A 24,711-nucleotide genomic window follows, 5' to 3' on the forward strand; every position below is an offset into this window, starting at 1 on the left:
ATTAACATTTTGTGCCACTTTTGACTTTTTCTTCATTACGGATTACATGTAATTTTTTAAACGTCTCAGTGCTTCCAACACTCAGAACCGATGGAGTTTTACAGAGGACAGACGGACATCAGCACTGAGCCTCTGACTGGCAGCTGCTAACAGAGAAAACAGAACAACTCCTCACACACTGCGTGTTCTTGCACTAGGTGGGAGGGAGAGGAGGGGGAGCGGAGCATACTTCTGCTCTGATTGAGCTCTGAATAATTCTTTGTTGTGTCTATAGTGCTGACAAGAACTAGACTAGCAAATGGTATGATTTAGCAAAAAAAAAAAACAACCTGTGATTGTGCTGTGTATAGGCACACAGACATATGGCACAGCAAGGGATGAAATGTGCATTACAGACGGTTCTACGATCTCCATGATTGGGCAGATTGCCATCATGCTTTAATCCTTCACAAACACCCCTACCACAGGGGCTGTAAAGTGTTTAGTTGACTGGTGAGACACTTTGTGGCTACTTCCTACTTTTAAAAAAGGTATATGTGTCGGTATCTATTAATTAAAGTAACCAAACAAATGTATCGCCGTTATCTTTTTTTTTTTATGTCAAAGAGAAACATATTAGCTTTTTCAGCTTATTCAATCTGATCTAACACAAAAGATATCATATTCAGTAAAAATCAATAAAGACTTACAAACAAAACCTAAAAGAACTACATAAAACCCACACTCAGCATTTTGCTATGCATACTGGTGCCAGGTATGCACAGATACCTCTTGGCTAACTTTGAAATCATAGGAAACAGCACTTGATTCTTTCCACGCTGTCGTAAAATCTAAGCTTTGCACTTTATTGGCCTGGCAGACGCCACCCAAATATGTTTGAGCCTTTAAGAGTGAGCTGCAGCCATCACTAACTTCACCTGGTCCGTTCCTTCAGGTGTCCGGGCGGCATCTGCGACTTCAACTTTCGTTCTGCTCGCAGCGGACGTGTTACCGTCATTTAGTTATTATGAAAAACAATCGTTTTTGAACATTTATGAATCGTTATTGAATCGTCATGCTTTGAATGAAAATTCACCTTACAATCAATGTATTGGCACTAAGACTGCAATGATTAGTCAACATAATCTACGCGGTATTTGTATCATTGACGCGTTTAATCTTGTAATTTAATGATAAAATCAAGCCTGCGGTCGCTTCCTGCTTTTCTTTCTGCTGCAGTACCTTACCATGTGTTACACCGCCAACTTTGTGCAAGTAAACAGTGGGGAATAAGAAGAATGGCAGAGAAAGGAAAAAAACTAAATGACCCGAAGTTTTTAAAGCTTCAGAACTTTTCACCAAAAACTAAGCAGTAAAACACCTGAAGTGTAAACTCTGGAGTTTAGTTCTCAATCATTAAAGCATGACGGAGTTACACAGAGGGAGGGACCCCTCAAACAGAAACAGCGGACCACGGTTTGTACACGGACCGAGAGAGGAGTAATATCACTACCGCTGATATTTCTCCAATCTTTCATTTCTAATCACATGCAAATTTGTTTGTTAGCCGAGAGTAAATAGGTATTAATTAATAATAGGTATTATGTCTGTGTTTACATCTGAAAGCATGTTTATCCCTGTACTCATCAGTGAGTTAGTGTCGTACCTGCTTTTAAATGATTATTTGATAGCGCTTTGAGATGACTTTGTTGTAATTTATATATAAATAAAGTTGAATTGATTAAGTAATTTTTTTGGCTGATAGTGTAAATTTTGAACAGTAAATCTCTTTCATTTATTATCAACTATGTGATTTGGATAACATTAATTAGACATTTCTTAATTTGTAAGGATTCTTTCAAACAGATATCATTTATTTTATTTTATGTACTTGATTTAAACCTCATTACCTCCAGAACCTACAGGCAGGTTAGCGCAGTCTTTTTAAAGTTACTTATTTACACTCTTTGTTTACTAATATTACTTTGTTCATGTGAGGAATTACCTTGTTGTTTGTGATATTTAATTTTTTCATGATTTTATTGTAATTTCAATGATATTTTGTGTGTTAAATATAACAAATATACTACAAATAAATGTTTTCTGTCATTTTTTTAATTCCTTTCTGTAAAACACGCAGTCACAGTACAACAGGGACACTTTCACAGTTGGAAGGATTTAAGCAGGTGCGCTAAAAAAGCAGTCTAAAATATGTGTTTCAGAACCGAAAAATAATCATGACGAGTCGACTAATTGAAAGTCGACTACAAATGTGATTGTTAGTTGCAGCTCTAATTGGCACACTTCCATCACTAATTCACTTTGACTGTGTGACTCTCACTGTAACTCATTGGTGCTCGGTCAGGCTTTTTGATCTTTCTTATGGTGATCTATCTTAGGTTTTGTGTTTCTCTCCTTTAATGTTTGGTCCACAGGGGAACTGAGGAGATGACTGGTGACATCAACGACTCCATCGACTTTGTTCTCCTCAACTTTGCGGAAATGAACAAGTTATGGGTTCGAATGCAGCACCAGGGGCACAGCCGAGACCGAGAGAAGAGAGAGAAGGAACGACAGGAGCTTCGGATTCTGGTGGGCACCAACTTGGTGCGCCTCAGCCAGTTAGAGGGCGTCAACGTGGAGAAGTACAAACAGGTCAGTGTTGACTTGAGTTATTTGTTTGATTTTTATCAACATAATGGAATCTAAAGATTTAGATTAAAATCAGCAAGGACGGAACATTCCTCGCTAAGTTTCAGTTTGAAATGTAGAGGTAAAAAGCTGAAATTAATTTATTTTAGATTTAATTAAAAAAAATGTTGGACAATTTTTTTTTTTGGATTTTCAAAATAAACGACACTTACATTTACCATGTAATAATGAAATACACCATAGTAAGTAGTTCTAACCCACTGTACAGTTTGAAAATTATATTTTTAAAACACTCTCTTTATAACATAGAAGTCAACTATCTTTATTATGCATAAAATCTCTGAATCAATGAAACAATATCAGAAATTTTGCATTCTTGAAATTCACACTGAAAAAGGTAGCTTATTGAACAAATTGATTAAAAAAAAAAAAAGCTGCAGACACAGGAGCACATCAAGTCAAGTCATCTTTAATTGTCAATTTTTCAACATGTGCTGGACATACGGAAAAATTGGGGGGAAAAACGTTTTTCTCTGAGTTACAGTGTAAACTGACGGGAGAAAGATTTTTAAAATATATATACAGAATATATAAAGGATTTTGAGCGCTATTAATCAATTTCACAGTGATGCGGGGGGGTACGGGTTTGTGCGTTGTGAACAATGTAAACATGATATTCTTTATTTATATTGCACATTTTGTTGGTGTTCAGTGATGAAAATAATAAAGAATTATGTAATTTATTAAGCTCATTTGTTTTCATTGATTCAGTCATTTACCAAAATCCATTTAAATTGGAAAAAATTTAACAGTTTTTACTCTTTGTATGACCAGATAATTACTCCATTGAACACGTATGTACAGACACTGTATGGCATCACATGTGTTTGTTCACAGGTTGTTCTTCCTGGAGTCCTGGAACAGGTTGTAAACTGCAGAGACTCCCTGGCACAGGAATATCTAATGGAGTGCATCATACAGGTACATACTGTTTTTCTTCCTCACAGTGTTACAAGTTTCTAAAATTATTCTAAGACTGTCAGAACCAAATACAAAACATTATTGATGTTTAATATCAAGAAAACCAAGTGATTTTAGCTGTCATGAAACTAGTTTATAGTAGCATCGGGGCATATTTACCCAGATCTCAAATAAAGGGTGCAGAGAGTTCTCCTTCCTTGTTAGCAGAATTTAAATAAACATGTTGATTGTTTTTTTTTCTTGATGAGGTGAACATTTATGCTGCTGTACCCTAATGTAAATAAACGTTGTTTTTTAAGGTTTTCCCTGATGAGTTCCATCTTCAAACCCTTAACCCTTTCCTGCGCTCCTGTGCTGAGCTTCATCAACACGTCAACGTTAAGAACATCATCATTGCCCTTATTGACAGGTATGCTAGTGTTCACCAGGGCTGGGGTCAGTTATAATTATAATCACATAATTGATAATTTATTACAATTATGGCATAATTATAATTGTAATTTAAGAAATAGGTTGCTGTTGTAATTGTAATTGAATTGTAATTGAGTTTAGATAATTGACTTTGGAATTGTAATTGCCATGAAAATTCGAGAAAAAATGTCAATTATCATTTAATGCAAAACTGGGGAACCATGTTACAGTTTTTTTTACAGTTCTATATGTAGTTAACAATTAAGATATGTTTCATACCAAGCTTTTTCACATTTTACTGTAAAAAATGAAATCGAGCGGTATGCTGACACAGGAAAGCCTCAGATGTCCATGCCAAAAATATTAAAACCTATATTTTTATTGATTATGAAGCCTGACAAGGGAACCAAAAGACATGACATTTTTTTTTATGATAGATTTGTTTTTAGTGTATTTTACAGCCGATTTAGGACTCAGTACCATAAGAGATGCTAACACAAGAAGAAGGTTTTATTAGGTTATTTATTTCAGGCTCAGGAATTGTGATTAATTAAATTGAAAATGTAATTTTAACTGAAAATTGTAATTGACCCCAATGCTGGTGTTGTCTGTCTATAATATATATATATATATATATATATATATATATATATATATATATATATATATATATATTTATTTATTTATTTATTTGGGGTGGGAGATATAGAAAAAAATAAATCATATCATGATTTTTTCTTTGTAAAATCATGATCTTGATTTTATCGTGGTTTTATTCATTCAGATCATTTAGACTGTTTTAAAGTTCTTTATTAATAAAAACAAACCAATTCACCTACTTTAACCACCTTAAATGGAAAAAAGAGATAAAAGAGCATTTAAGCTTAAAATACAGGGGGGTAGGGGGGTTACAACCACCCCAATATTCAAACCTAACTAATTCAACCCCCCCAATATTTTTGTCCAAACATAAATTCAAAAACATTTAATTTTAAATGAACTACGTTGATGTGTGACGTATTTTACAAAATAAGTAACACATTTATATGTCGGGTTATAGTCTTCCTGGGGCTATCCCTGTGCTCGGTGTCTTTTACGGCGCCATTATGTCCAGGAAGGTGGTCATCACGGACGCCAGCCTGATAGGCTGGGACAGGGTTCACGAGGGCCGGTCTGTGAGGGGCCACTGGAATGTGTGAATTAATTGGAGCTTGGATCCTGTGGAGATGTGGTTGTCTCCTCTCACTGAGAGCGACGCACACCCCGGGATTCCTGAACACTAACGCGAACCTGTTGTTCACTACTGACTTAGCAAATTGAATCTGTGTGATTGACGGGAGGAGGCAGTCAGCAAAACATTCAACTGTGAGCCAGATAGCAGCACACGTTTGGATGAGAGATCATCCGTGATGGACAGAGATTAGAGGCAGAGGAAATGAGTTTACGAGACATAAAATGGCGCTATGAGAGTTTATGCTGAAGTTCCCAGCAGCTCACACTCTACCAGAGCATGTGTGGAACTCAGTCGAGTATTGAAGAGTGTGGTGATGGTGAGAGAAAACGATCAAAAAACGGGGCGAGCGGTGACACTTGGAGGAATGCCATAATACAGTAAGAAATCCATTAAACTCTGAGCCAGATAGCAAAATAATAATAATTTTGCCATCAAAAGCCCGGTCTCAGTGTTGTTTTTGTAGTTTTATATAAGTAACCCAATGCTGAGGTGTCCCTAATATAGTCATTAATAGGTTTTTTCAGAAAAAGCCGTTTTTCTCAGCTTTTTGTCACAAACTGGCGATTTGTGTGGAACTTGCTATTCAACTGCTGATTACAGAAGAACGAAACAAGCTAGAAACAAAATTATTTTTTCTGATGAAATTAGAGACTTTAATCTTTCAGAATCTGGTGTCAGAATTCAGATTGTCAAGATATTCTATGGGTCTTTAAAAATCAGTCAAAATGCTCAAAAACGGCTGGCACTGAGGGGGGTAGAAATTCTGAAAGCAGCTGGAACTGAATTAGTTTATATATATATATATAATCTTAGCCAGATTTTGTCAGTTATCTAGATCAGTGATCCTTAATCATGGTACATTGATCAAAGATCACACTTTAAAAGCTTGGAAGACATTTTATACAGTAGGTCCAAATGTATGGGAGACCCCACTTTTTTGAAAAATGGTGATGAAATGTGCTTCCTGGATCTTATGTCGATGGTGGGATAATTGTGGAACCAACCTTACAAAACTGAGTAATGTTTGACTAAGATCTATCAATTATGAACCAAATAATTTTTCAAATTTTGCCAATGATGAGAGAAAATGATTTTTAAAATTGATCCAGAGCTTTTTCGAAGTTTAATAGAACCTTCCATGGCGTAAGTTCCATCTTTGGTAGTAATTTGGTCTCTTTTTTTCCCAATTTCCTTTATTTATTTCCAAATTCTGTTTTCCACATTATTTTTTTATTTTTTTTAAGGAATATTTCATCACTTTTTACAGAAAATATTGTTTTTCAACTGCTATAAGAATTTATTTTTAAACAAATGTATTTCAAAATAAAAATGTAATTTAAAATCATGTGTAAACTACAATTAATATTTGTACTGACATGGATTATTCTGACTACTTCTTTTTAATTATTTATAATAATGAACATTTCCTCACGATAACAGCGTTTCATTCACATTATGTCACTTTCCACGTTCAACAGTGGATTTCGTTTTCATTGGCGGGCGATTTCATAATTTTTGACAGCGATTCCGTTAACGCGGAAATTATAGGGCCCTAATAATTTTGTAAGAATCCAATAAGAACTTCTGACAAAATCCTGCGAACAAAAAAAACACTGAAATTATTCCCCCCTTGGCAGAGGTAGAGAAAAGCTGAGGAGAGCAGGAATAAATATCATCAGAATAACAGCTGCTGTTCATGTTTTGTGAATTCTTGCATCAATTTCTGCTTTTATTTTTCAGACTTGCTCTGTTTGCTCATCGAGAAGACGGCCCAGGCATTCCTGCAGAGATCAAACTGTTTGACATCTTCTCTCAACAAGTGGCGACTGTCATCCAGGTTGGTTACAATACATAACCTTTAAACCCTGACCCTTACATACATGCAGTTCAGTCGCTTTTCAGTGAATTTTGCCATTTTTAACTAAAAGTAGGTCATTTATGTGAATCGTATATATCCGATGAGTTTTTTCAAGGGGGGGGTGGTGTCGTCGTCATCATAGGCTGTTTCCCGCTCTTTGCACGCTAGATCCATTCAACACATATCAGCCATCCGCAAACGAGTGTCATTTCCGCATATACTCCGAGACGGACTAATATATGAGCGCTTAGGCCTCAACGCTCGCACTCAGGACCTGCTTGGGACAAGTCACAGGAGTGGATTCACTAGATTGGTTTTACTTGACCGGGAAAACAAGCAGATGCTCATCAGATATGTAGGGCCCTATATCTTCAATGTTAGGGAATCATTTAATCGACCAATCTATAAATGAAATCTACTGAAAGTGACATGATGTGAATGAAACGCCGTCATCATATATGTTTTTACACATATATGAAATATGGTCTCTGCATTTAAACCATCCCTGAGGAGCAGGGGGCAGCTGTGGATTGGCACCGGGGGAGCAGTTGGGGGTTTAGGGACTTGCTCAACATCCCACAGTGTTGGCCCGGGTGAGACTCGAACTGGCGACCCTCCGATTATAAGCCCGCTGTCTTTAATGACAAGGCCACCACTCCTCATTCATTCCCCCGCCCACACCCCTCCCACTCCAGAGTTGAACACATGATGAATTGGCCACGCGCAGCACTGACTAAACTGCCAAATAAAACTATGCAACTCATCACGTACTCCAAAATACAGAGTCGAGCAGTTCCTGCTTAACTTTTTTGTCTGTGAAGCTACACCCGTTTTTGGTGAAGAGCTACAAATGGGGAGGGAGGGGCTGAGCAACCTCTGTCAGCTTCACCTGCTCAGAGTGTTTAATATGAACAACAGCTCATCAGTGCTACAGAAGATCTGTGGGAACAAGTTATGTGTTGTTGTGGACGAGACGGATTCCAGGGATCGGAGAGTCTGAAACATCGTATACGTTCATGTTAACTTGACAGTTTTTGAGATGAGATTTGAAGATGGTGAAAGTGGTGCATTCTCTGATTGTAGGTGGTATGGTGTTCCGGGTATTAGTACTCCTGACTGACAATATACATTGACTAAAGGTAGTTTGTTTGGTCCTCACAGGTGGCTCTTGTGATTGCACCAGTTTTTAGTTTGACGTATTCCTTCTGTGGCGGTGGTGCTAGTCCATTTAATATTTGATGTGTAGCAGGCAGATTTGAATGTTTTCTAGTTCTCAAAGGATAAGAAGTTTTATTTGTGAAGACAATGACAGCAGTGATCCGAGTAGCTTTTTCTGTCAATTACCAGCTGTATCAGATATGAGCTGGTAGAAATGTTTTTTTGGAGCTTTATCTGTCAGAAAACAGTTGTTGGTTGGAGACATGTTGGTGCAGAAAGTACATTTTTGTTTATCAATATCTTTGGCTTTAGTAATTTCAGCAACACATACTGACATTTTCACTTTAGAATTTTACAATAAAACTAAAAAATGTGTGAATAGGATTGTTTTTTTCCAACATGACATGTGTTATTAAAGTTATAAATGTCATTATATTTTTTTGTCCTGCCTTCCTTTAACCTAAGTGAGAGTCGATCCATTTACTGAAGGTATAGGATGTGTGTGCACTGTGCATTGCTGTTGGAGCTGATGATGATTTTCTTCACCTTGTTTCCTCCCTCAGTCTCGGCAGGACATGCCATCAGAGGACGTGGTCTCTCTGCAGGTCTCTCTGATCAACCTGGCCATGAAATGCTACCCTGATCATGTCGACTATGTGGACAAAGTCCTGGAGAGCACGGTGGAGATTTTCAACAAGCTCAACCTGGAACAGTAAGTGCTTGGATATCATACAGATTTTAGAGAATTAAGAAAAATAATAACGTTTTATGTAACAGTTAAAGAATCCAGTGCCAATTTTTACAAAGCATTCTGAGGCTAAAAGTAGCTTTTAGTGTCGTCATTCTTTGAAAAATCTTAGAATTCCTCAAATTTTAAGATTTTTCTTCGAATTTTTCCTTGTTAAGATAAAAGAGAGAAGAACTTTAAAGAAGCCAAAGAGTGTTTTAAACAGATAAGACAGAGCGGAAGGAGAGATATTAGCCATATGTTTGACAGTGATTTAATAACGCTACCAGCTTGATCGTACAGAGATAATGTTTGTGGTTAACTTTATCAGGGATGCGTGTACTTTTCTCACACAGCGTGGTAACGTACTAGCAGAGTACTCAGTCAGTCCATTACGGCTCGTTCAAGGCCTTGTATTGTTGCGCGATTTATTCGCTACCTGCAACCCTAAAAAGAGCAACCGGGTCAGAAAATAGACGCAATTGTTCTCTTTCCATTGCATTCTCCCTTGTAGCAGGCCAACAAATGAGCATTCATGGGTATAGTGGATTTCCCTGGAGTTGTTGGTGTCATTGATGTCTACATAACTGCACCATCACAATATAAGGCATTTATATGACCAGAAAGCTGGTGATTAACCCCCTAAACAGTTAAGTAAATGAGCATAAATAGTTCTAAAACATTCATATAATTATTAATATCAAAAGAAGTGACGCCAGCAGCCACAGCCTTAATGGTAGATGACAACATTCACCTGTTTGAGAAGAATTTTGCTTGTGTGCTGTAAACTCTACTCTGGTTAGCGTCTCACACTCGTTGCGTGTACACACAAGGAGGGAATGAGACATTGATGAGCTGACAATGAGCGCCCAAGTCTGTCCCTTCCCTTGTGCCATGATCCCAGGACCCAGTTTAATACTCTTTTATTTCACTTTTTAAAAGAGCTCCAGCAATCACTGACAGCTGTGTCTGCGTCTACCATTAATATCGAATACATAAAGCGGTAAAATCACCAACGTGCACAGTTAACAACAATAAGTAAATCAATATAATAATCAGCATGTGAATGAGGTTCAAACATTTTTAAGCTGTGTACGAATTAATTAAATTTAGCTGAATTCAATTCATTTCACGATTACACTTTTCTTAATGCAGTCCAAGTATAATCAGTTGATTTTACTCTACATTCATTACAAGGAGCACAGAAAATATAAATTTTTTATTTTTCTAACAACCAATCACTGCTCGTAGCATACTGCATCATACCAGCAACAGGTCAACCACACCTCCTCACTAAGATCAAAGCTTCTGTCCCAGGTTGATCAGACTTGCTCTCAGAAATTTTCTGAATCACTTTTAAGATAAGATTCCTTGCTAGGAATTTTTAGGCTAAGTTAGGAGCTCTTTGAGAGACTCCGAGAAGCTTCATAAATAAACATCATCACTCAACTAACATTGATTTGAAGAAGGGGATGTGATGGGGAAGGTAGTTGTCATCTTCTGCTGCTGGGAGGTAGATTTGAAACACTGACCCTGTCTCCTCCTGTAGCATAGCAACCAGCAGCGCTGTGTCCAAGGAGCTGACCCGCCTGTTGAAGATCCCCGTCGACACCTACAACAACGTCCTGATGGTGCTGCAGCTCAAACACTTCCCACCGCTCTTTGAGTACTTTGACTACGAGTCGCGTAAGACCATGAGCTGCTACGTGCTCACCAATACGCTGGAGTACAACACCACCATAGTGGCTCAGGAGCAGGTTAGAGTCCTCTGCCTCCAAACTCAGGATAACATTCCATACATTTCATTGATCATCTTTATAAAACATGTTATCTTGGTGTTTGTAGGTAGATGCCATCCTGAACTTGGTATCCACGCTGATCCAGGACCAGCCAGACCAACCTGCAGATGATCCTGACCCAGAGGACTTTGCCGAGGAGCAAAGCCTTGTGGGACGTTTCATTCATCTGCTCCACTCTGAAGATCCAGATCAGCAGTATCTGGTGGGTGCTTCTCTCATTTAGTTTCCATGCTTCAATTCATCTGCTGCTGAGTGACTGAGGTCGCTCTGTGGTTTTAGTTTTAAAAGAACAATTCGGTCTTTCTCCCAGATTTATACATTAAAGGATACCTGTAGAATATGTGTATCATTTGTTAATTCGTTTTTCATTATGTAACAAAAACATAAAAAACATTCATTATTTGATATTTGTTTCCAAAACGGAAAACACATTGTTTTTCAAATTCAAGCTCTTTTGCTTACGTACAGAAAATGAAAAAGAAAGACCGATTGGCCAAAGTACGTGACTCGGAAGTGTATTCTCATCCAACGTTAACGGCAATGCTAACGGCAGTATGGCAGAATAAGCCTTTTCACACCCTCGCACTGGTGCAGTTCGGCCGCATTAGGTCAAAGGTCAAGAGGGATATACTCGCCATGGCTGACGGTGTAGGAAGCGAGTCTGACAGAGATTTTGATTATTTTACCGAACAAGCGTTGATTCCTTGAAATAATTTTTGCGTAAACGTGGTATCGGTCTCCAAGGCATAAATTCAATTCAATTTTATTTGTATTGCGCAATTTACAACAAAATAATTTCAATGCGCTTATCAAAATATAAAATTCATAATAAGAAAGAGAAAACCCAACAAGATCCACATGAACAAGCATTTAGCGACAGTGGAAAGAAACAACTCCCTTTTAACAGGAAGAAATCTCCAGCACAACCAGGATCAGAGGTGGCAGCCATCTGCTTCAACTGGTTGGGGTTAGTAGACAGAAGGACCAACAGAACAGGATAGAGAGATAGAACATCAGAGTGTCTCAGACTAGTTGAGCCATGAACCACAGATCAGGAACTGCCATCTTCAGCTTCACGACACCTGAAATAGAGCAGAGAGAGAAGGCACTGAGTGCAGAAAAACATGATGCAGTATTATCAAGTCAGCCAGCCTTGGCCTTGGGCCTCACTTCCAGTGGCCTAGTCAACACTTATTATAAAAGTGACAAATCTCTTTCCGTTGATTGGTAAGCTAACAGCAATTCCAAGGTTTGTAAATGCGATTGTTCACAGACGAGCCCATGTCCGCTCTAGTGGTTAGGTTATGATTCAGTCATGTTTATGTGGACTGTAAATCATAACCAGCTACATCAATTTGAATTTGAATCTCTTCCCGTTTATTGAACCAGAAAATTTGACAGTTTACAGACAAGCCCATGTTCACTCTAGCAATCAGATTGTAATGATTAAAGACTGAGTTAGCTGCTAAAGCTAATGCTGTACACCAGCTGAAAATTCAGTTTTTTTCCGCTGATGGCGTTACTCCAGTTCACTAATTAACCTGTCCATCTTGTGCACTTCCTTCTCATTTGTAAATTGAATTAAAAATAATACCTTAATAAAAATAATCATGGACCTGGTTAGTGAATGGTGTTCATTGTAAATTTACCTTTTCACAGTGAGAACTCTATACTGTCCTTTTCACACTCAGAAATCTTGCTTGTCCCGTCAATTATATTAATACATTTTATTTATAAGCGGTTTTCAAAAACTCTAAAACACTTTACAGTTAAAACAACTACCAAGTCAGAAAAATAAATCAACAACAATAAAGTAAATACATAATCAAACGTTAAAAGCTTGTAGGAGTGTGGAAGCAGAGGAGGTCTGTCGCTTTGATACTGTTTCTCTCATCGGATTTGCTAAAGTGCTCAGATCAGCGGAAAGCCATCTTCTCCTTCAGTCCGAATATGTGCTTCATTCCCGGGTAGAGTTCACTGGAGACCATGGAAGTCGAGGCTTGTCGTTCAGAGTCCCATCAATGGGAGAGGAATGTGGAAGCTGAGGAGGTCGCTTTAATACTGCTTCTTCCATTGGTTTTACAAAAGTGCTCGGATACGTGCATCATTCCTGGGTAGAGTCCAAATCCGCCCGCTGGAGACCCAGGTAGTCGGTGTTTTCATTTACCAGGGATGCGAGCGAGTCCCCGAGGGGACTGCCCGAGCTACCACACCACTGCTCTCATCGGTTTTTAAAAGTGCCCGGATCGGCCGAAATCGGCATCAGTGGAAAACTTTGGACAGCTCCTCGAGTTTGAATATGTGTAATATTAATAATATGAACACTATTAAAACACTAACAATCTCTGGAATAACATTACCAACGCTGTAAGGTTTGAAATATCACAGAGTAAACAAGCTTGTTTACGTTTATATCCCTCTCGACCTATGACCCAGCAGAAAATGGATAGAGGTGTTAGTTTTCCATTTTCTGTACCGAAGCAAAAGAGCTTGAATTTGAAAAACAAGACTTTTTTTCGTTTTGGTTTTGGAAACAAATATCAATTAATGAGTGTTTTTTATGTATTTGTTACATAATGAAAAACGAATAAACAAATGATACACGGATTCTGGTGTGGAAATATATATAAGACAAATGTATTTAATGTATTACAAACAAACAAAATATGTGCACCTTTTTATACAAAAAAAAACACAATGAATTTTTAAATCAATTTTATACCTTGGGGCATAAACTATGCAGAGCAGTGCCTCTGGATTGGTAGACCGGGGTGGTGGTCCCACTTTTTACGAAGGGGGATCGGAGGGCGTATTCCAACTATAGAGGGATCACGCCCCTTAGCCTTCCCAGTAAGGTCTATTCGGGGATACTGGAGAGGAGGGTCCACCGGATAGACGAACCTCGAATCCAGGAAGAGCAATACGGTTTTCATCCTGGTCACGGAACTGGGGTCCTTGAGGGTGCATGGGAGTTTGCCCAACCAGTCCACATGTTTTGTGGACTTGAAGAGGCATTCGACCGTGGCCCTCGGGGACTCATGTGGGAAGTCCTCCGGGAATATGGGGTATCACACCCCATGATAGACGCTGTCTGTTCCCGGTACGACCGGAATTAGAGCCTGGTCTACATTGCCGGCAGTGAGTCGAACTCGTTTCCTTTTTTTTTTTTTTTCTTTTTTTTTTTTTAGAAAATAAATTGATTTATTTTATTGCTTAATTGTGACCATCACCAGCCCTCCCTAAGGAAGGGTAAGAAATCTTTTATGAGAGGGAGGATATAAAAAGGGAGAGCAGTGTTACACCTAAGTGGAGAGGGAAAGGGAGCAGGGAGGAGAGACTCAAGGTAGGAAATAGAAAGGGTGGGGAGAATAGATTGTTTTACAGTGAGGGTGAGATGTGAAGTTGTAGAATATATTGTGCTTATGTTGTGTAATCAAGCCAGTATAGTGACAAGTGTGAAGCTTAGCTATAATGGTGGTGGCTGTGGACAGGGGGAATGAGTGAGTGGTAGTACCTAAAGCAGGTATTTGGGATTAACGTGTCTAAAGTTAAGCCCAGTATGAGTTTTATCCCACATCCCAAGGCGTGCCAGTGCATCGTATACCAGTGTATGTGCAAAAAACCGCTACCGCAAACCCAGGAACTGCCCCGGGCCCGCAGATGCAGCTAGGCCAGCAGAAAGAGTGGGGGCCAGGGAGCCCACGGTCGAGCAACCCCCCCCAGACGCCCCCAAGATCCCAGGCTGAGAGGCACACATCCGAGGAAGCCCCAAGCAGCCGAGCACCCAGCGCATCCTGACGCCGACCCCAACCCCCAACCCCAAGGCCCCCCGCCAGCATCCCGCACTCTTCACCCACCCACACCCAAGCACCCAACCCCTGAGGGGAGGGCCCAGAGATCCCCCCGTCCGAGGCCCCAGCAGCGGAGCCAAGGCCCACGCCCAGCAGACGGCCAGAGCCGCGCCGAACGGGTAGCCAGCGGGCACTCGCTGGCGGGCCCAGAGCCAGCAGGGATCAGACCCCAGGCCAGAAGGACCCAGAACAGAAGCAGCACCAAGAGCAGCGCCCCCAGGGACAGCGACCACGCCCATAGTCGCCGAAGTCAAACTCGTTTCCAGTGAGGGTTGGACTCCGCCAGGGCTGCCCTTTGTCAGTGATTCTGTTCACAAATTTTATGGACAGAATTTCTAGGCGCAGCCAGGGCGTTGAGGGGGTCCGGTTTGGGGGCCTCGGGACTGCATCACTGCTTTTTGCAGATGATGTGGTCCTGTTGACTCCATCAAGCCGTGACCTTCAACTCTCACTGGATCAGTTCGCAGCCGAGTGTGAAGCAAATGAGATGAAAATCAGCACCTCCAAATCCGAGTCCGTGGTTCTTGACCAGAAAAAGGTGGAGTGCCTTCTCCGGGTTGAAGGATGAGATCTTTCCCCCAGTGGAAAAGTTCAAGAACCTCGGGGTCTTGTTCACCATTAAGGAAGGATGAAGCGAGAGATTGACAGGCGGATTAGCGCAGAGTCGGCACCGATCCGTCGTGGTGAAGTAGGAGCTGAGCCGAAAGGCAAAGCTCTCGATTTACAGGTCGATCTTGGTTCCTACCCTCACTTATGGTCATGACCGGCTATAATGAGTTTCCTCTGTATGGTGGCTGGGCTCTCTCTTAGAGATAAGGTGAGACGCTCAGTCATCAGGAGGGGCTCAGAGTAGAGCCGCTGCTCTTCCGCATTGTGAAGAGCCAGATGTGGTGGCTTGGGCACCTAATTAGGATGCCCCCCCAGATGCCAGAAAAAGATGGATGGATAAACTATGGAGAGCCGTCATTTTGGTCAGGATGTGAAGCACTGATGTTGTTTTGGCATGGGCTGTGGTTTTTTTAAAAAAAGGTGCATTGTGGGAGGTAGAGGCGCAACAGGTCTGTTTACATTGTGGGAAGTGTAGTTTTTCTGTTAGCTCTTGCCGTGAAGCAGCAGTGTGTATGCACTGCTTTAGTGATATAGTGTAGAATTTAGGTTGAGGATTAAATATCACCTCTCTCAGCAACTGCCTGCACCCTCTCAGCCTACAGAATTAGCCTAACAGACAGAGCTGTTGTTATCAGCAGAAACGAGTCACGGCTGAGTAGTTAGGAGTTGAAAGTGCACAAATATGGTTAGGAACTGAGATGAAAGCTGCGTGAATGGATATCTGTTGATTGACGGGATGATGCTCCACTACCTGATGGTTCACCTGACAGAGTTTATCATTTAGCCACAAGGAAATAAGAGATAGCAATGTGGTAGGGATGCAATTAGTGCCATGACAGCTACACATAGTGTCCCCTGTAAGCAGAAACGTAGTAGTGCTCTGAACAAGTACGCTAACAAGCTTCATTGTGAAGGAATAGTCTCTGGACAACGTCTGGTTGAAGCGGTCCTCGCATACCACCGGATTTCTCCAACCACAAACGTTTTAAGTGTGTATCCTGTACCAATATTGTGGAGCCAACGTCTGAATAACTCTGCCTCAGTGTGGTTATTTGGCTTAGAAACGCCAAAGAAAAATTTCTGCAGGTTTTTCCCTTGTTGTTATAGCAACCATTGACGTTACACTCCACCATTGTTCAGAAACTGTAGTTCAACGGAACACTGTTGCCTAGCAACAGCTGACAGGAATCAATTAACGTGCGTCATATCCTGCCCAAAATGGCGACTCCCCATAGTTTATGCCCCAGGGTATAATTTTTTTCTAAAAAGTTCTTTTAATGTGTGTTTTTTTTTTTTTTTTTTTAATTAAACGTTGCACTTTTTTTTTCTTTTTTTTTTTGGTGATACATTAAACACATTTTTAGTTGCATGCATCTCCACTACAGCTACCCTTTTAATGCATTTTAGTGAAACATTTCTATTCTACGTCATTATGTGTTCACAGTTTGACTTCCTAAAGGTATAACATTCTGATCTGTGAACATTCAGATTCTTAACACTGCTCGGAAACACTTTGGTGCCGGTGGAAACCAAAGGATCCGCTACACGCTGCCTCCCTTGGTGTTTGCTGCTTACCAGCTCGCCTTCAGATATAAGGAGAACGCGTCGACGGTGAGCGCACTCTCCATCGCACACGTCACACCTATTTCCTGCTTCCTGCTCTGCCTGTTTGGGATGTTACTGCTGATTTGTTTCTTTACAGGACGACAAGTGGGAGAAGAAGTGCCAAAAGATATTTTCCTTCGCCCACCAGACCATCAGTGCTCTTATCAAAGCTGAGCTTGCCGAGCTCCCGCTTCGACTCTTCCTGCAGGGGGCGCTGGCAGCAGGAGAGATTGGCTTTGAGAACCATGAGACGGTGGCCTACGAGTTCATGTCACAGGTAAAATAATTGGAAGTGAAAAATAAGCAGTTAAGTAAGTTTAATGAGGAGAATTTTTTTATATGAAGTTAGTGAAATTGAATGAATAATTGTTTTCAATAAGAAACTTAATATTATTTAAGCAATATCAGATGAGAGCGAGTGCTTTTGGCCTCCTGCCATAGATAATTACACCAGTGCTGATATTTCAGCACAATCTCGAGTGTGACATTGCTTTTATACAACAATAGAGATTATGATTTGTTTGTTTAGTTAATCATTTGGCTCCACCAACAAAAATAGTTCCATAAGTGGAGAGCACACACGCTCAACAACACAATCCAATTTTTTGCTTTGCGACTGCTGTCTGGATGGCCGAGTCGCTTTCTATCCGACTCCTACGTCTTTGCATCCAAACAGTCCGCTGTAAAGATGTAGCAGCATCACGGCAAACGGCTAGAGCTATAAACCTGGCTCTCTTCTTTCTCACTCTTTTTAAAGTCATGAAGTGTTGACTTGTGTTGGAAAGAACCTTTCTCAGCATGACACGCAGTCCTACACTGCCTCCATGTTTACTTCCATAAACACTAGGGGTGTAACGATACACAAAAATTATGGTTCAATACGTACCTCGGTATTGAGGTCACGGTTCGGTTAATTTTTGGTACAGTATGGAACAAAATGCAAAACATAAAAAAAACTACATTAAATATCATAAAAATAAGCTAACAGCTTTTAACAAACTAAAAGTACACCACAGTTCCAGCATGTAGCCCTTGGTTTAGACCTTCATATTTTTGGCCAGAAAAATTTACTAGTCCACATTGTCTGCAGTAAGTGCAGATCTGCACAGCAGTTACAAATGTACAGTGTTGGGAACGTTACTTTAAAAAAGTAATTAGTTATAGTTACTCACTACTTGTTCAAAAAAGTAACTGCGTTAGTAACTAAATTACTCTATAATAAAAGTAACTCATTACCAAGAAAAGTAACTATTTGCATTACTATTAAAAAAAAAAAGTTGTTCTATGTCAAATAATTCACATTTTTTCGATGCGTGAGTTGTCGTGAGGTGCTTCATTAATTTTGAGTTGCTTACAACGGATGTCGACAAAGTCTTCACTCCTGGATATAATGAACACTTCACATACACGTTCTTGCCTTTGACCACAATTAATTTAAAGTTGTGTGTGCGCGTGCGCGCGCGCTGGGACGTCACCTTAGCCAATCATAATCGCTCACCTTGTTTTTAACCCACCTCACAACAGCTGAGTCAGTAAATAAGTAAGTTTTATTTATAAAGAGCTTTTTGCAGATAAAATCACAAAGTGCTGTACAGAGTTGTGGTACAAGTGCAACACAATAGAATAATAAAACAAGAGTGCATAAACATAAGAACAGCAACATTAAAGGATAAATAAAAATTAAAATCCAGTTAACTAAAAGCTTTTCTGTAAAGTGTAGTCTTCAGCAGTTTTTTAAAAGTGTCCACACAGTTGAGCTCCCTGAGAGACTGGTGCAGGTTATTCCAGAGTCTGGGAGCTACAGCCTGGAACGCCAGGTCTCTTCTGGTTTTAAATTTAGTTTTTGGGGTCTTTAGGAGACCCTGACCTGAAGACTGAAGGCATCGCCCTGATGAGTAGGGGCACAACAAGTCCGAGATATATTTAGGGGCCTGACCATGTAATGCTCGGAACGTGAGAACTAAAATTTTATATTCTATGCGAAACTTAGCTGGAAGCCAGTGCAGAGTAGCAAGAATGGGGTGATGTGGGATGTTCGAGAAGCACCAGTTTAAAGTCTGGCAGCAGCGTTCTGAACGATCTGGAGTCTGATTAGGGTCGACTTATTAAAACAAGTAAAAACAGAATTACAGTAGTCAATACGAGATGATATAAATGCGTGTATGACCAGTTCCAGATTTGATTTTGATAAAAGATGCCGCACTTTAGAGATATTTCTCAGGTGGTAAAAACAGTTTTTCGTCAGACGACAATGTCCCTCCAAAGACATGGACTGATCAAAAACAACTCCGAGGTTTCTGAGGCTGGTTTTAACAGATGAGCCCAGATCACCAAGAGAGTTTTTAATCAGAGGGATCTTTTTATCAGGAGCAATGATCAGAGTTTCTGTTTTGTTTGAATTTATCTGGAGATATTTTGATGACAACCAGTTTTTGATACAGAATATACAATCTAAGAACTCTGATAAAAAGTGAAATTCTGAGTCATTAAAGGAGCAGTACAACTGGATATCGTCAGCATAAAAATGACAAGACACATTTTTAAAACCACGGATCAACCGACCAAGTCAGAAGCCAGGGATGCTTTCGGATCACAGTTTATTCAATCAATGCATGTAACGCAACGCATTTAACGTTCAGTAACGATAACGGCTTTTTAACGGCGTACAAAGTAATTAGTTAGATTACCCCGTTACTGAAAAACAAACGCCGTTGCATAACGCCGTTATTTTAAACGCCGTTATTCCAAACACTGCAAATGTAAAACAGAAATTTGCTTGTTCATTCAAAACTTTAGTAAACCAACAATGTATTTAACATTATACAGAATATGAAAATAAAGTTGTTTTTTTTTTTTTTTTTTAAATACTATACTGTTGTAAAGTGCTGCCTGGTAATAGAGCTGGGCGATATATCGAATATACTCGATATATCGCAGCTTGTAGTCTGTGCGGTGTTGAAAATGACCATACCGTTAAACTCGCGGACTTTTTTTTTGATTTTTTTTTTTTTTTTTTTTTTTTTAATAAATATCTTAGTGGCATTATGCACAAAAGGTGCACTTAAATTTAGTGTTGTTTTGAAATGTCATCTTAATGACAACATGCACAAAAGGGCACTATTTGTTTTAAAATATTGTAGTGGCATTATGTACAAAAAGTGCACTTAAATTTTGTGTTTTGAAATGCCATGTGAGTTGCATCCTGCACTAATGTCTTGTTTTAAAATGTCTCTGTGACAATTTTGCACAGAACGTGCACTTTCTGTTGACAATTTTATGTTTGAGCCACTCACTGTTTAATAAATACAGTTATGTCAACTTTGACTTAGTTGTGATATCCCCTTTTTTGCATGAAAGTTTAAAATTGGCATATATTAATGCAGTATGATCAAGAATGTTTTAATGTAGACATATAGAATCATCATACTGGTGTGATTTTGTGCATCAAAGTGTTAATTCAAGGGTAATGCAAAATATCGAGATATATATCGTGTATCGTGACATGGCCTAAAAATATCGCGGTATTTATAAAAGGCCATATCGCCCAGCCCTACCTGGTAATAATAATAATAATATTTTCAAACAAAAAATACATAAAATATTATTTAAAAAAAAAAAAAAAAGAAGCTCCTCACAGCTTGTTAACAGCTTTTATCCGCTGCTATAAAGATCTGAATATTGTTACACCCTTAATAAACACTCTGGGGTCATGGGTCACCTTAGGACCATTTCTGCACATGCGTCACTTCAGTTGACTGTTTTGAAGACGCATTTATTATGTAATATGAAAGATCACACAAAAAAAATTTGAATTGTGCTTTAAGACCTGCAGTGTGAACATAGTGACAGTGTACTGCGGTGTGTAGCCCAACATGTAAAGGTAATTAACAGTTTCCCATTTTGAAGTAAGTCACTAGATATGGAGTGTTGTAATTATTTCTAATCATTTCAGCTGAAAGTCTTCATTTAAAGACCTCATCCCTTCATGTCAGATGAAAAATGTCTTAATTCATTGTTTTTTTTCTCCCTCCCCCTCCATCAGGCCTTCTCTTTGTATGAGGATGAGATCAGTGACTCCAAAGCACAGCTGGCAGCCATCACTCTGATCATCGGCACGTTTGAGCGAATGCGATGTTTCAGCGAGGAGAACCACGAGCCCCTGAGGACGCAGTGTGCACTGGCTGCCTCTAAGCTGCTGAAGAAGCCCGACCAGTGCAGAGCCGTCAGCATCTGTGCACATCTGTTCTGGTCCGGACGCAGCACAGACAAGAACGGGGAGGAGGTGTGTGTGTGTGTTTAATCTACACTGAAGATAACATGGTTTCCTGCAGGGAAACTACAGTTAAAAGCAAAATATACACAACCTGAAAGTAATAACTCCTTAAATTAAGAGTTAGCAGGGTTGGGGTCAATTAAAATTGTAATTGCGCAATTGATAATTAATCACAATTATGATGTTAATATTTTTGTATTTGTAACTTGAAAAATCTGTTGCTGTTGTAATCGTGATTGAATTGTAATTAGGTTCAGATAATTTACTTTGTAATCGTAATTGGCATGGAAATTCTATTAAAAAATGTAATCTATAATTTCATGAAACGCAAACCTGTGGAACCATGTTACAGTTCTATGGCTTACACTCATTTAGTTAATAATTATTAAAATGTGTTTCAGATCAATTTTTCCCACTACCTGTCACTTCTCTTTAGGATAATTTTAGCATTTAAAAAAATATATAGATAAATCTAGGAGTAGACAAAAGGCTCAGATGCCACCAACAAAAATATTAATACCAATATTTTCACTGATTAGGAATCCTAACAAGGCAAACAAGAGATGAAAAACAAACTAGATTATGGAACATGATGGATGGATTATAGTAGTGTATTTTACAGCTGATTTAAGACATGGGTCACACTGAACCATTATCATAAGATATGCTACCAGAAAGCTAACACAAGAGGAAGGTCATGTTTTATGGGCTTATTTATTAAAGGCTGCGTAATTCTGATTAGTTGTAACTGAACTTTAGTAATTGAGAATGTAATTGTAACTGACTTTCAGGAGAAAAAATATTTAAGTTTTAATCGTAATTAGAAGATATGGCAGTAATCATAATTAAGTTGTAATTGAGCAAAACGTAATTGTATTTGAAAAATGTAATTGACCCCAACCAGATAGTTGATTATGAATAAAAGCCTCACCTTTATACTGAATAGTTTAATAGTGGTTAAAGACTGAAGCATCTGAAGTTTTAAAGGGGAGTATAAAGTAAAAATAACTTTTTCAAGCTTTATATCATGTTAGTGTGTCATTTCCTCCTGAAAAACATACCTCCGGTGTTTTTCAGATTGATTTACGTATTTTTGAGTAAAATTTAAATCTCCTGCTAGCATTCATTTACCTGCTGTTTAGCTCGAGGGGACGAGGCCCCTCCCCCTCCTATGTTCTCTTCCTTAGTTCAGCCTCCACAGATTTAGCTTTTCATTTACTATTTTTAAATACTTTTGTAAGAAACCCATGGCTTATGTTTTCTGTACTCATTAATGTATGCATTAAAATAAAAAATAAATAAAACTTGTACCCCTCCCCCACTTCCAGCTCCATCAAAACCGCTGCAGTCACAGCAAACAGCTAAGAGATAACTGCGTGTCGATAAATCTACTCTGCTCATTGTAGAAGCTGCCTGCCTTTAGTTTTTCAAAATGCCTTCAGCGAGAAAATTAATTTTTTGATGTGAAGAAAACAGCCCTGTTTTTGATGAAACAATTTGTCAACAATGGTTAGAGTTTCTTTGGAAGCGGCCCTCGTCCCAAAAAGATCTGCTATGTTTGTTCCAGGCGCTTTTCAGATGACTGCTTTAAAACGAGAGTTTTAAAGTGGATTAATAAGTACACTGACACTAAAAAACGATGCGATCCCTACTCTGGAGTACTACTTCAGAGCGAGCAGCGTGCGTGTGTGCGGGCCAGGGGAGAGATCACTTCTCCTCCGACCGTACGTTAGCATTCCTCACTTTCATAACCATTCAAAATGTAGAAAGTAGCCAAATACAGCACACAGAAAGACAGAAGTAAAGAACATCCTTGCGTGTTTGATTACTGAAGGGGGAGTGTTAATGGGTTTGCCAGACAAGCTTGGAGTTTTTTAAAAAGACAGAGGTGAAATATATATATATATATATATATATGCTGCATACCATAGAATGGACTATGTGCCTGAAAATATTGTAGTGATTGTAGAAAAACCTGCTAAATCTCTCACCACCCTTCCTCCTCCTCTTCTTCCTGCTGCACCTTCAGATCCGTGACGGGAAGCGGGTGATGGAGTGTTTGAAGAAAGCGCTGAAGATCGCAAACCAGTGCATGGACCCGTCTCTGCAAGTGCAGCTTTTTATTGAGATCCTCAACAGATACGTTTGCTTCTATGAGCGGGAGAACGACGCTGTATGTGACACATTCTCACTCCTTGCACACGGTCAACATACTGTACATGCGCGGGTGCTGATTTATTCCTTGGTTCTGTCTTTCAGGTTACAGTGCAGGTCCTGAACCAGCTGATCCAGAAGGTCAGGGAGGATCTCCCCAATCTGGAGGCCAGTGAAGAGACCGAGCAAATCAACAAACACTTCCACAATACGTTGGAGCATCTGCGTCTGCAGAGAGAGTCCCCAGAGTCAGAGGGGCCGGTCTACGAGGGCCTGGTCCTCTGAAGCAGTGCAGCATACACACACCTACACACACACACACACACACACGTTACTCTGTAGGCCAGAAATAAAAAGTCAATGTCCAGAAGAGCTAAAGTCACTCCTTGTATCCTTTGTCTGTCCTGCTCTGCTTTAATCTCACACGTTCTCTCTCAGTGGATGTTTAGCTGCATGAAGTGATGAATCACACACAGGGACTCACTTCCTGTCACATCAGAGGAACGTTGGACACTTCTTGTCGCACTTCAATCTGCAGAAACTCCAAAACAATTCAAATATTTTCCTGTTCTTTACAGAATTCCTCTATTTTATTTTTTTTTCTTCTCCACACATTCCTGTTTGTTGGTGACTTTGACGAGTGCTCTCATCCTCTTCTTCCTCCTTTGATGATGATTATGAATCCCACCTTTTTGATGGAGGCGCTCTCTGAGGCCTGTGTGTTGGCTCTACACATACACACTTTGTACTGATGTATCACATACTTTGATTTCTTTTTCTTAGCTGCTGTTGTTGATTGGAGACGGAGGGATTTGTTTTTTCTTCTGCTTTTCAAACCATGTTTAAACCTACTTGTAAATCTGATAAATGCAAATTAAAAGAATTTATCACTGTCATCTACTGAAATAAAATAATTAACAATACAGTGACTTTTGGTGGCTTAAGACAATAACAAAAAATCACCACATAATGCACAGATGGTCATTGGAACGACATCCATTGGAAATATCTTTTTTATTATGTAAGCCAATGTTTTGCGGATGGGGGTACGCGATGGCACTACAGGGAGTACTTGAGAGTGAAAAATTAACAAATGAAAGCATTTAAAATGTTATGTTAGTTAAAAATGATAACACTAAATATTAATGGCAACTCACACAATATAAGAAAAATATACTGAACTAGAAAAGCTCTTGAGAGCGCAGACCTCTGCCAAAAAAACACCCCGTAAATATTGACCAGCAGGTGTCCTCAGTGAGCAATGGCTGTAACTGAGTTATAAAAAAAAAGGCTTTCGCCAAATGTTACAATTTCCTGACCTGCCTTCGTGAAAACAAGGCAGGTCACAATAAGCCTGTGGATGTTAACATGTCTAAAACAAAGAGAACAAAAACGTCAGCAATTCGCCTTGCACATTATG

At 39.4% G+C, this 24,711-nt stretch overlaps 1 protein-coding gene across 1 annotated transcript in view; it reads left to right on the plus strand.

Annotated features, from left to right (window-relative positions):
- vps35 (VPS35 retromer complex component) overlaps window positions 1–24,187 on the plus strand; it is a 35,094-nt gene extending 10,907 nt beyond the window's left edge. The window contains exons 6-17 of the mRNA XM_028473630.1: window positions 2,415–2,634; window positions 3,529–3,612; window positions 3,912–4,021; window positions 6,998–7,094; window positions 8,837–8,985; window positions 10,550–10,757; window positions 10,846–11,001; window positions 16,748–16,870; window positions 16,962–17,141; window positions 20,907–21,146; window positions 23,167–23,310; window positions 23,397–24,187. Of these exons, the coding sequence (XP_028329431.1) occupies window positions 2,415–2,634; window positions 3,529–3,612; window positions 3,912–4,021; window positions 6,998–7,094; window positions 8,837–8,985; window positions 10,550–10,757; window positions 10,846–11,001; window positions 16,748–16,870; window positions 16,962–17,141; window positions 20,907–21,146; window positions 23,167–23,310; window positions 23,397–23,576 (1,891 nt within the window). The 3' untranslated portion in view covers window positions 23,577–24,187. The remainder of the gene's footprint in view (window positions 1–2,414; window positions 2,635–3,528; window positions 3,613–3,911; window positions 4,022–6,997; window positions 7,095–8,836; window positions 8,986–10,549; window positions 10,758–10,845; window positions 11,002–16,747; window positions 16,871–16,961; window positions 17,142–20,906; window positions 21,147–23,166; window positions 23,311–23,396) is intronic.
- The last annotated feature ends 524 nt before the right edge of the window (window positions 24,188–24,711 follow it).

The sequence above is a fragment of the Gouania willdenowi genome, chromosome 3 (genome assembly GCF_900634775.1).
Source record: "Gouania willdenowi chromosome 3, fGouWil2.1, whole genome shotgun sequence".
Lineage (NCBI taxonomy): Eukaryota > Metazoa > Chordata > Actinopteri > Blenniiformes > Gobiesocidae > Gouania > Gouania willdenowi.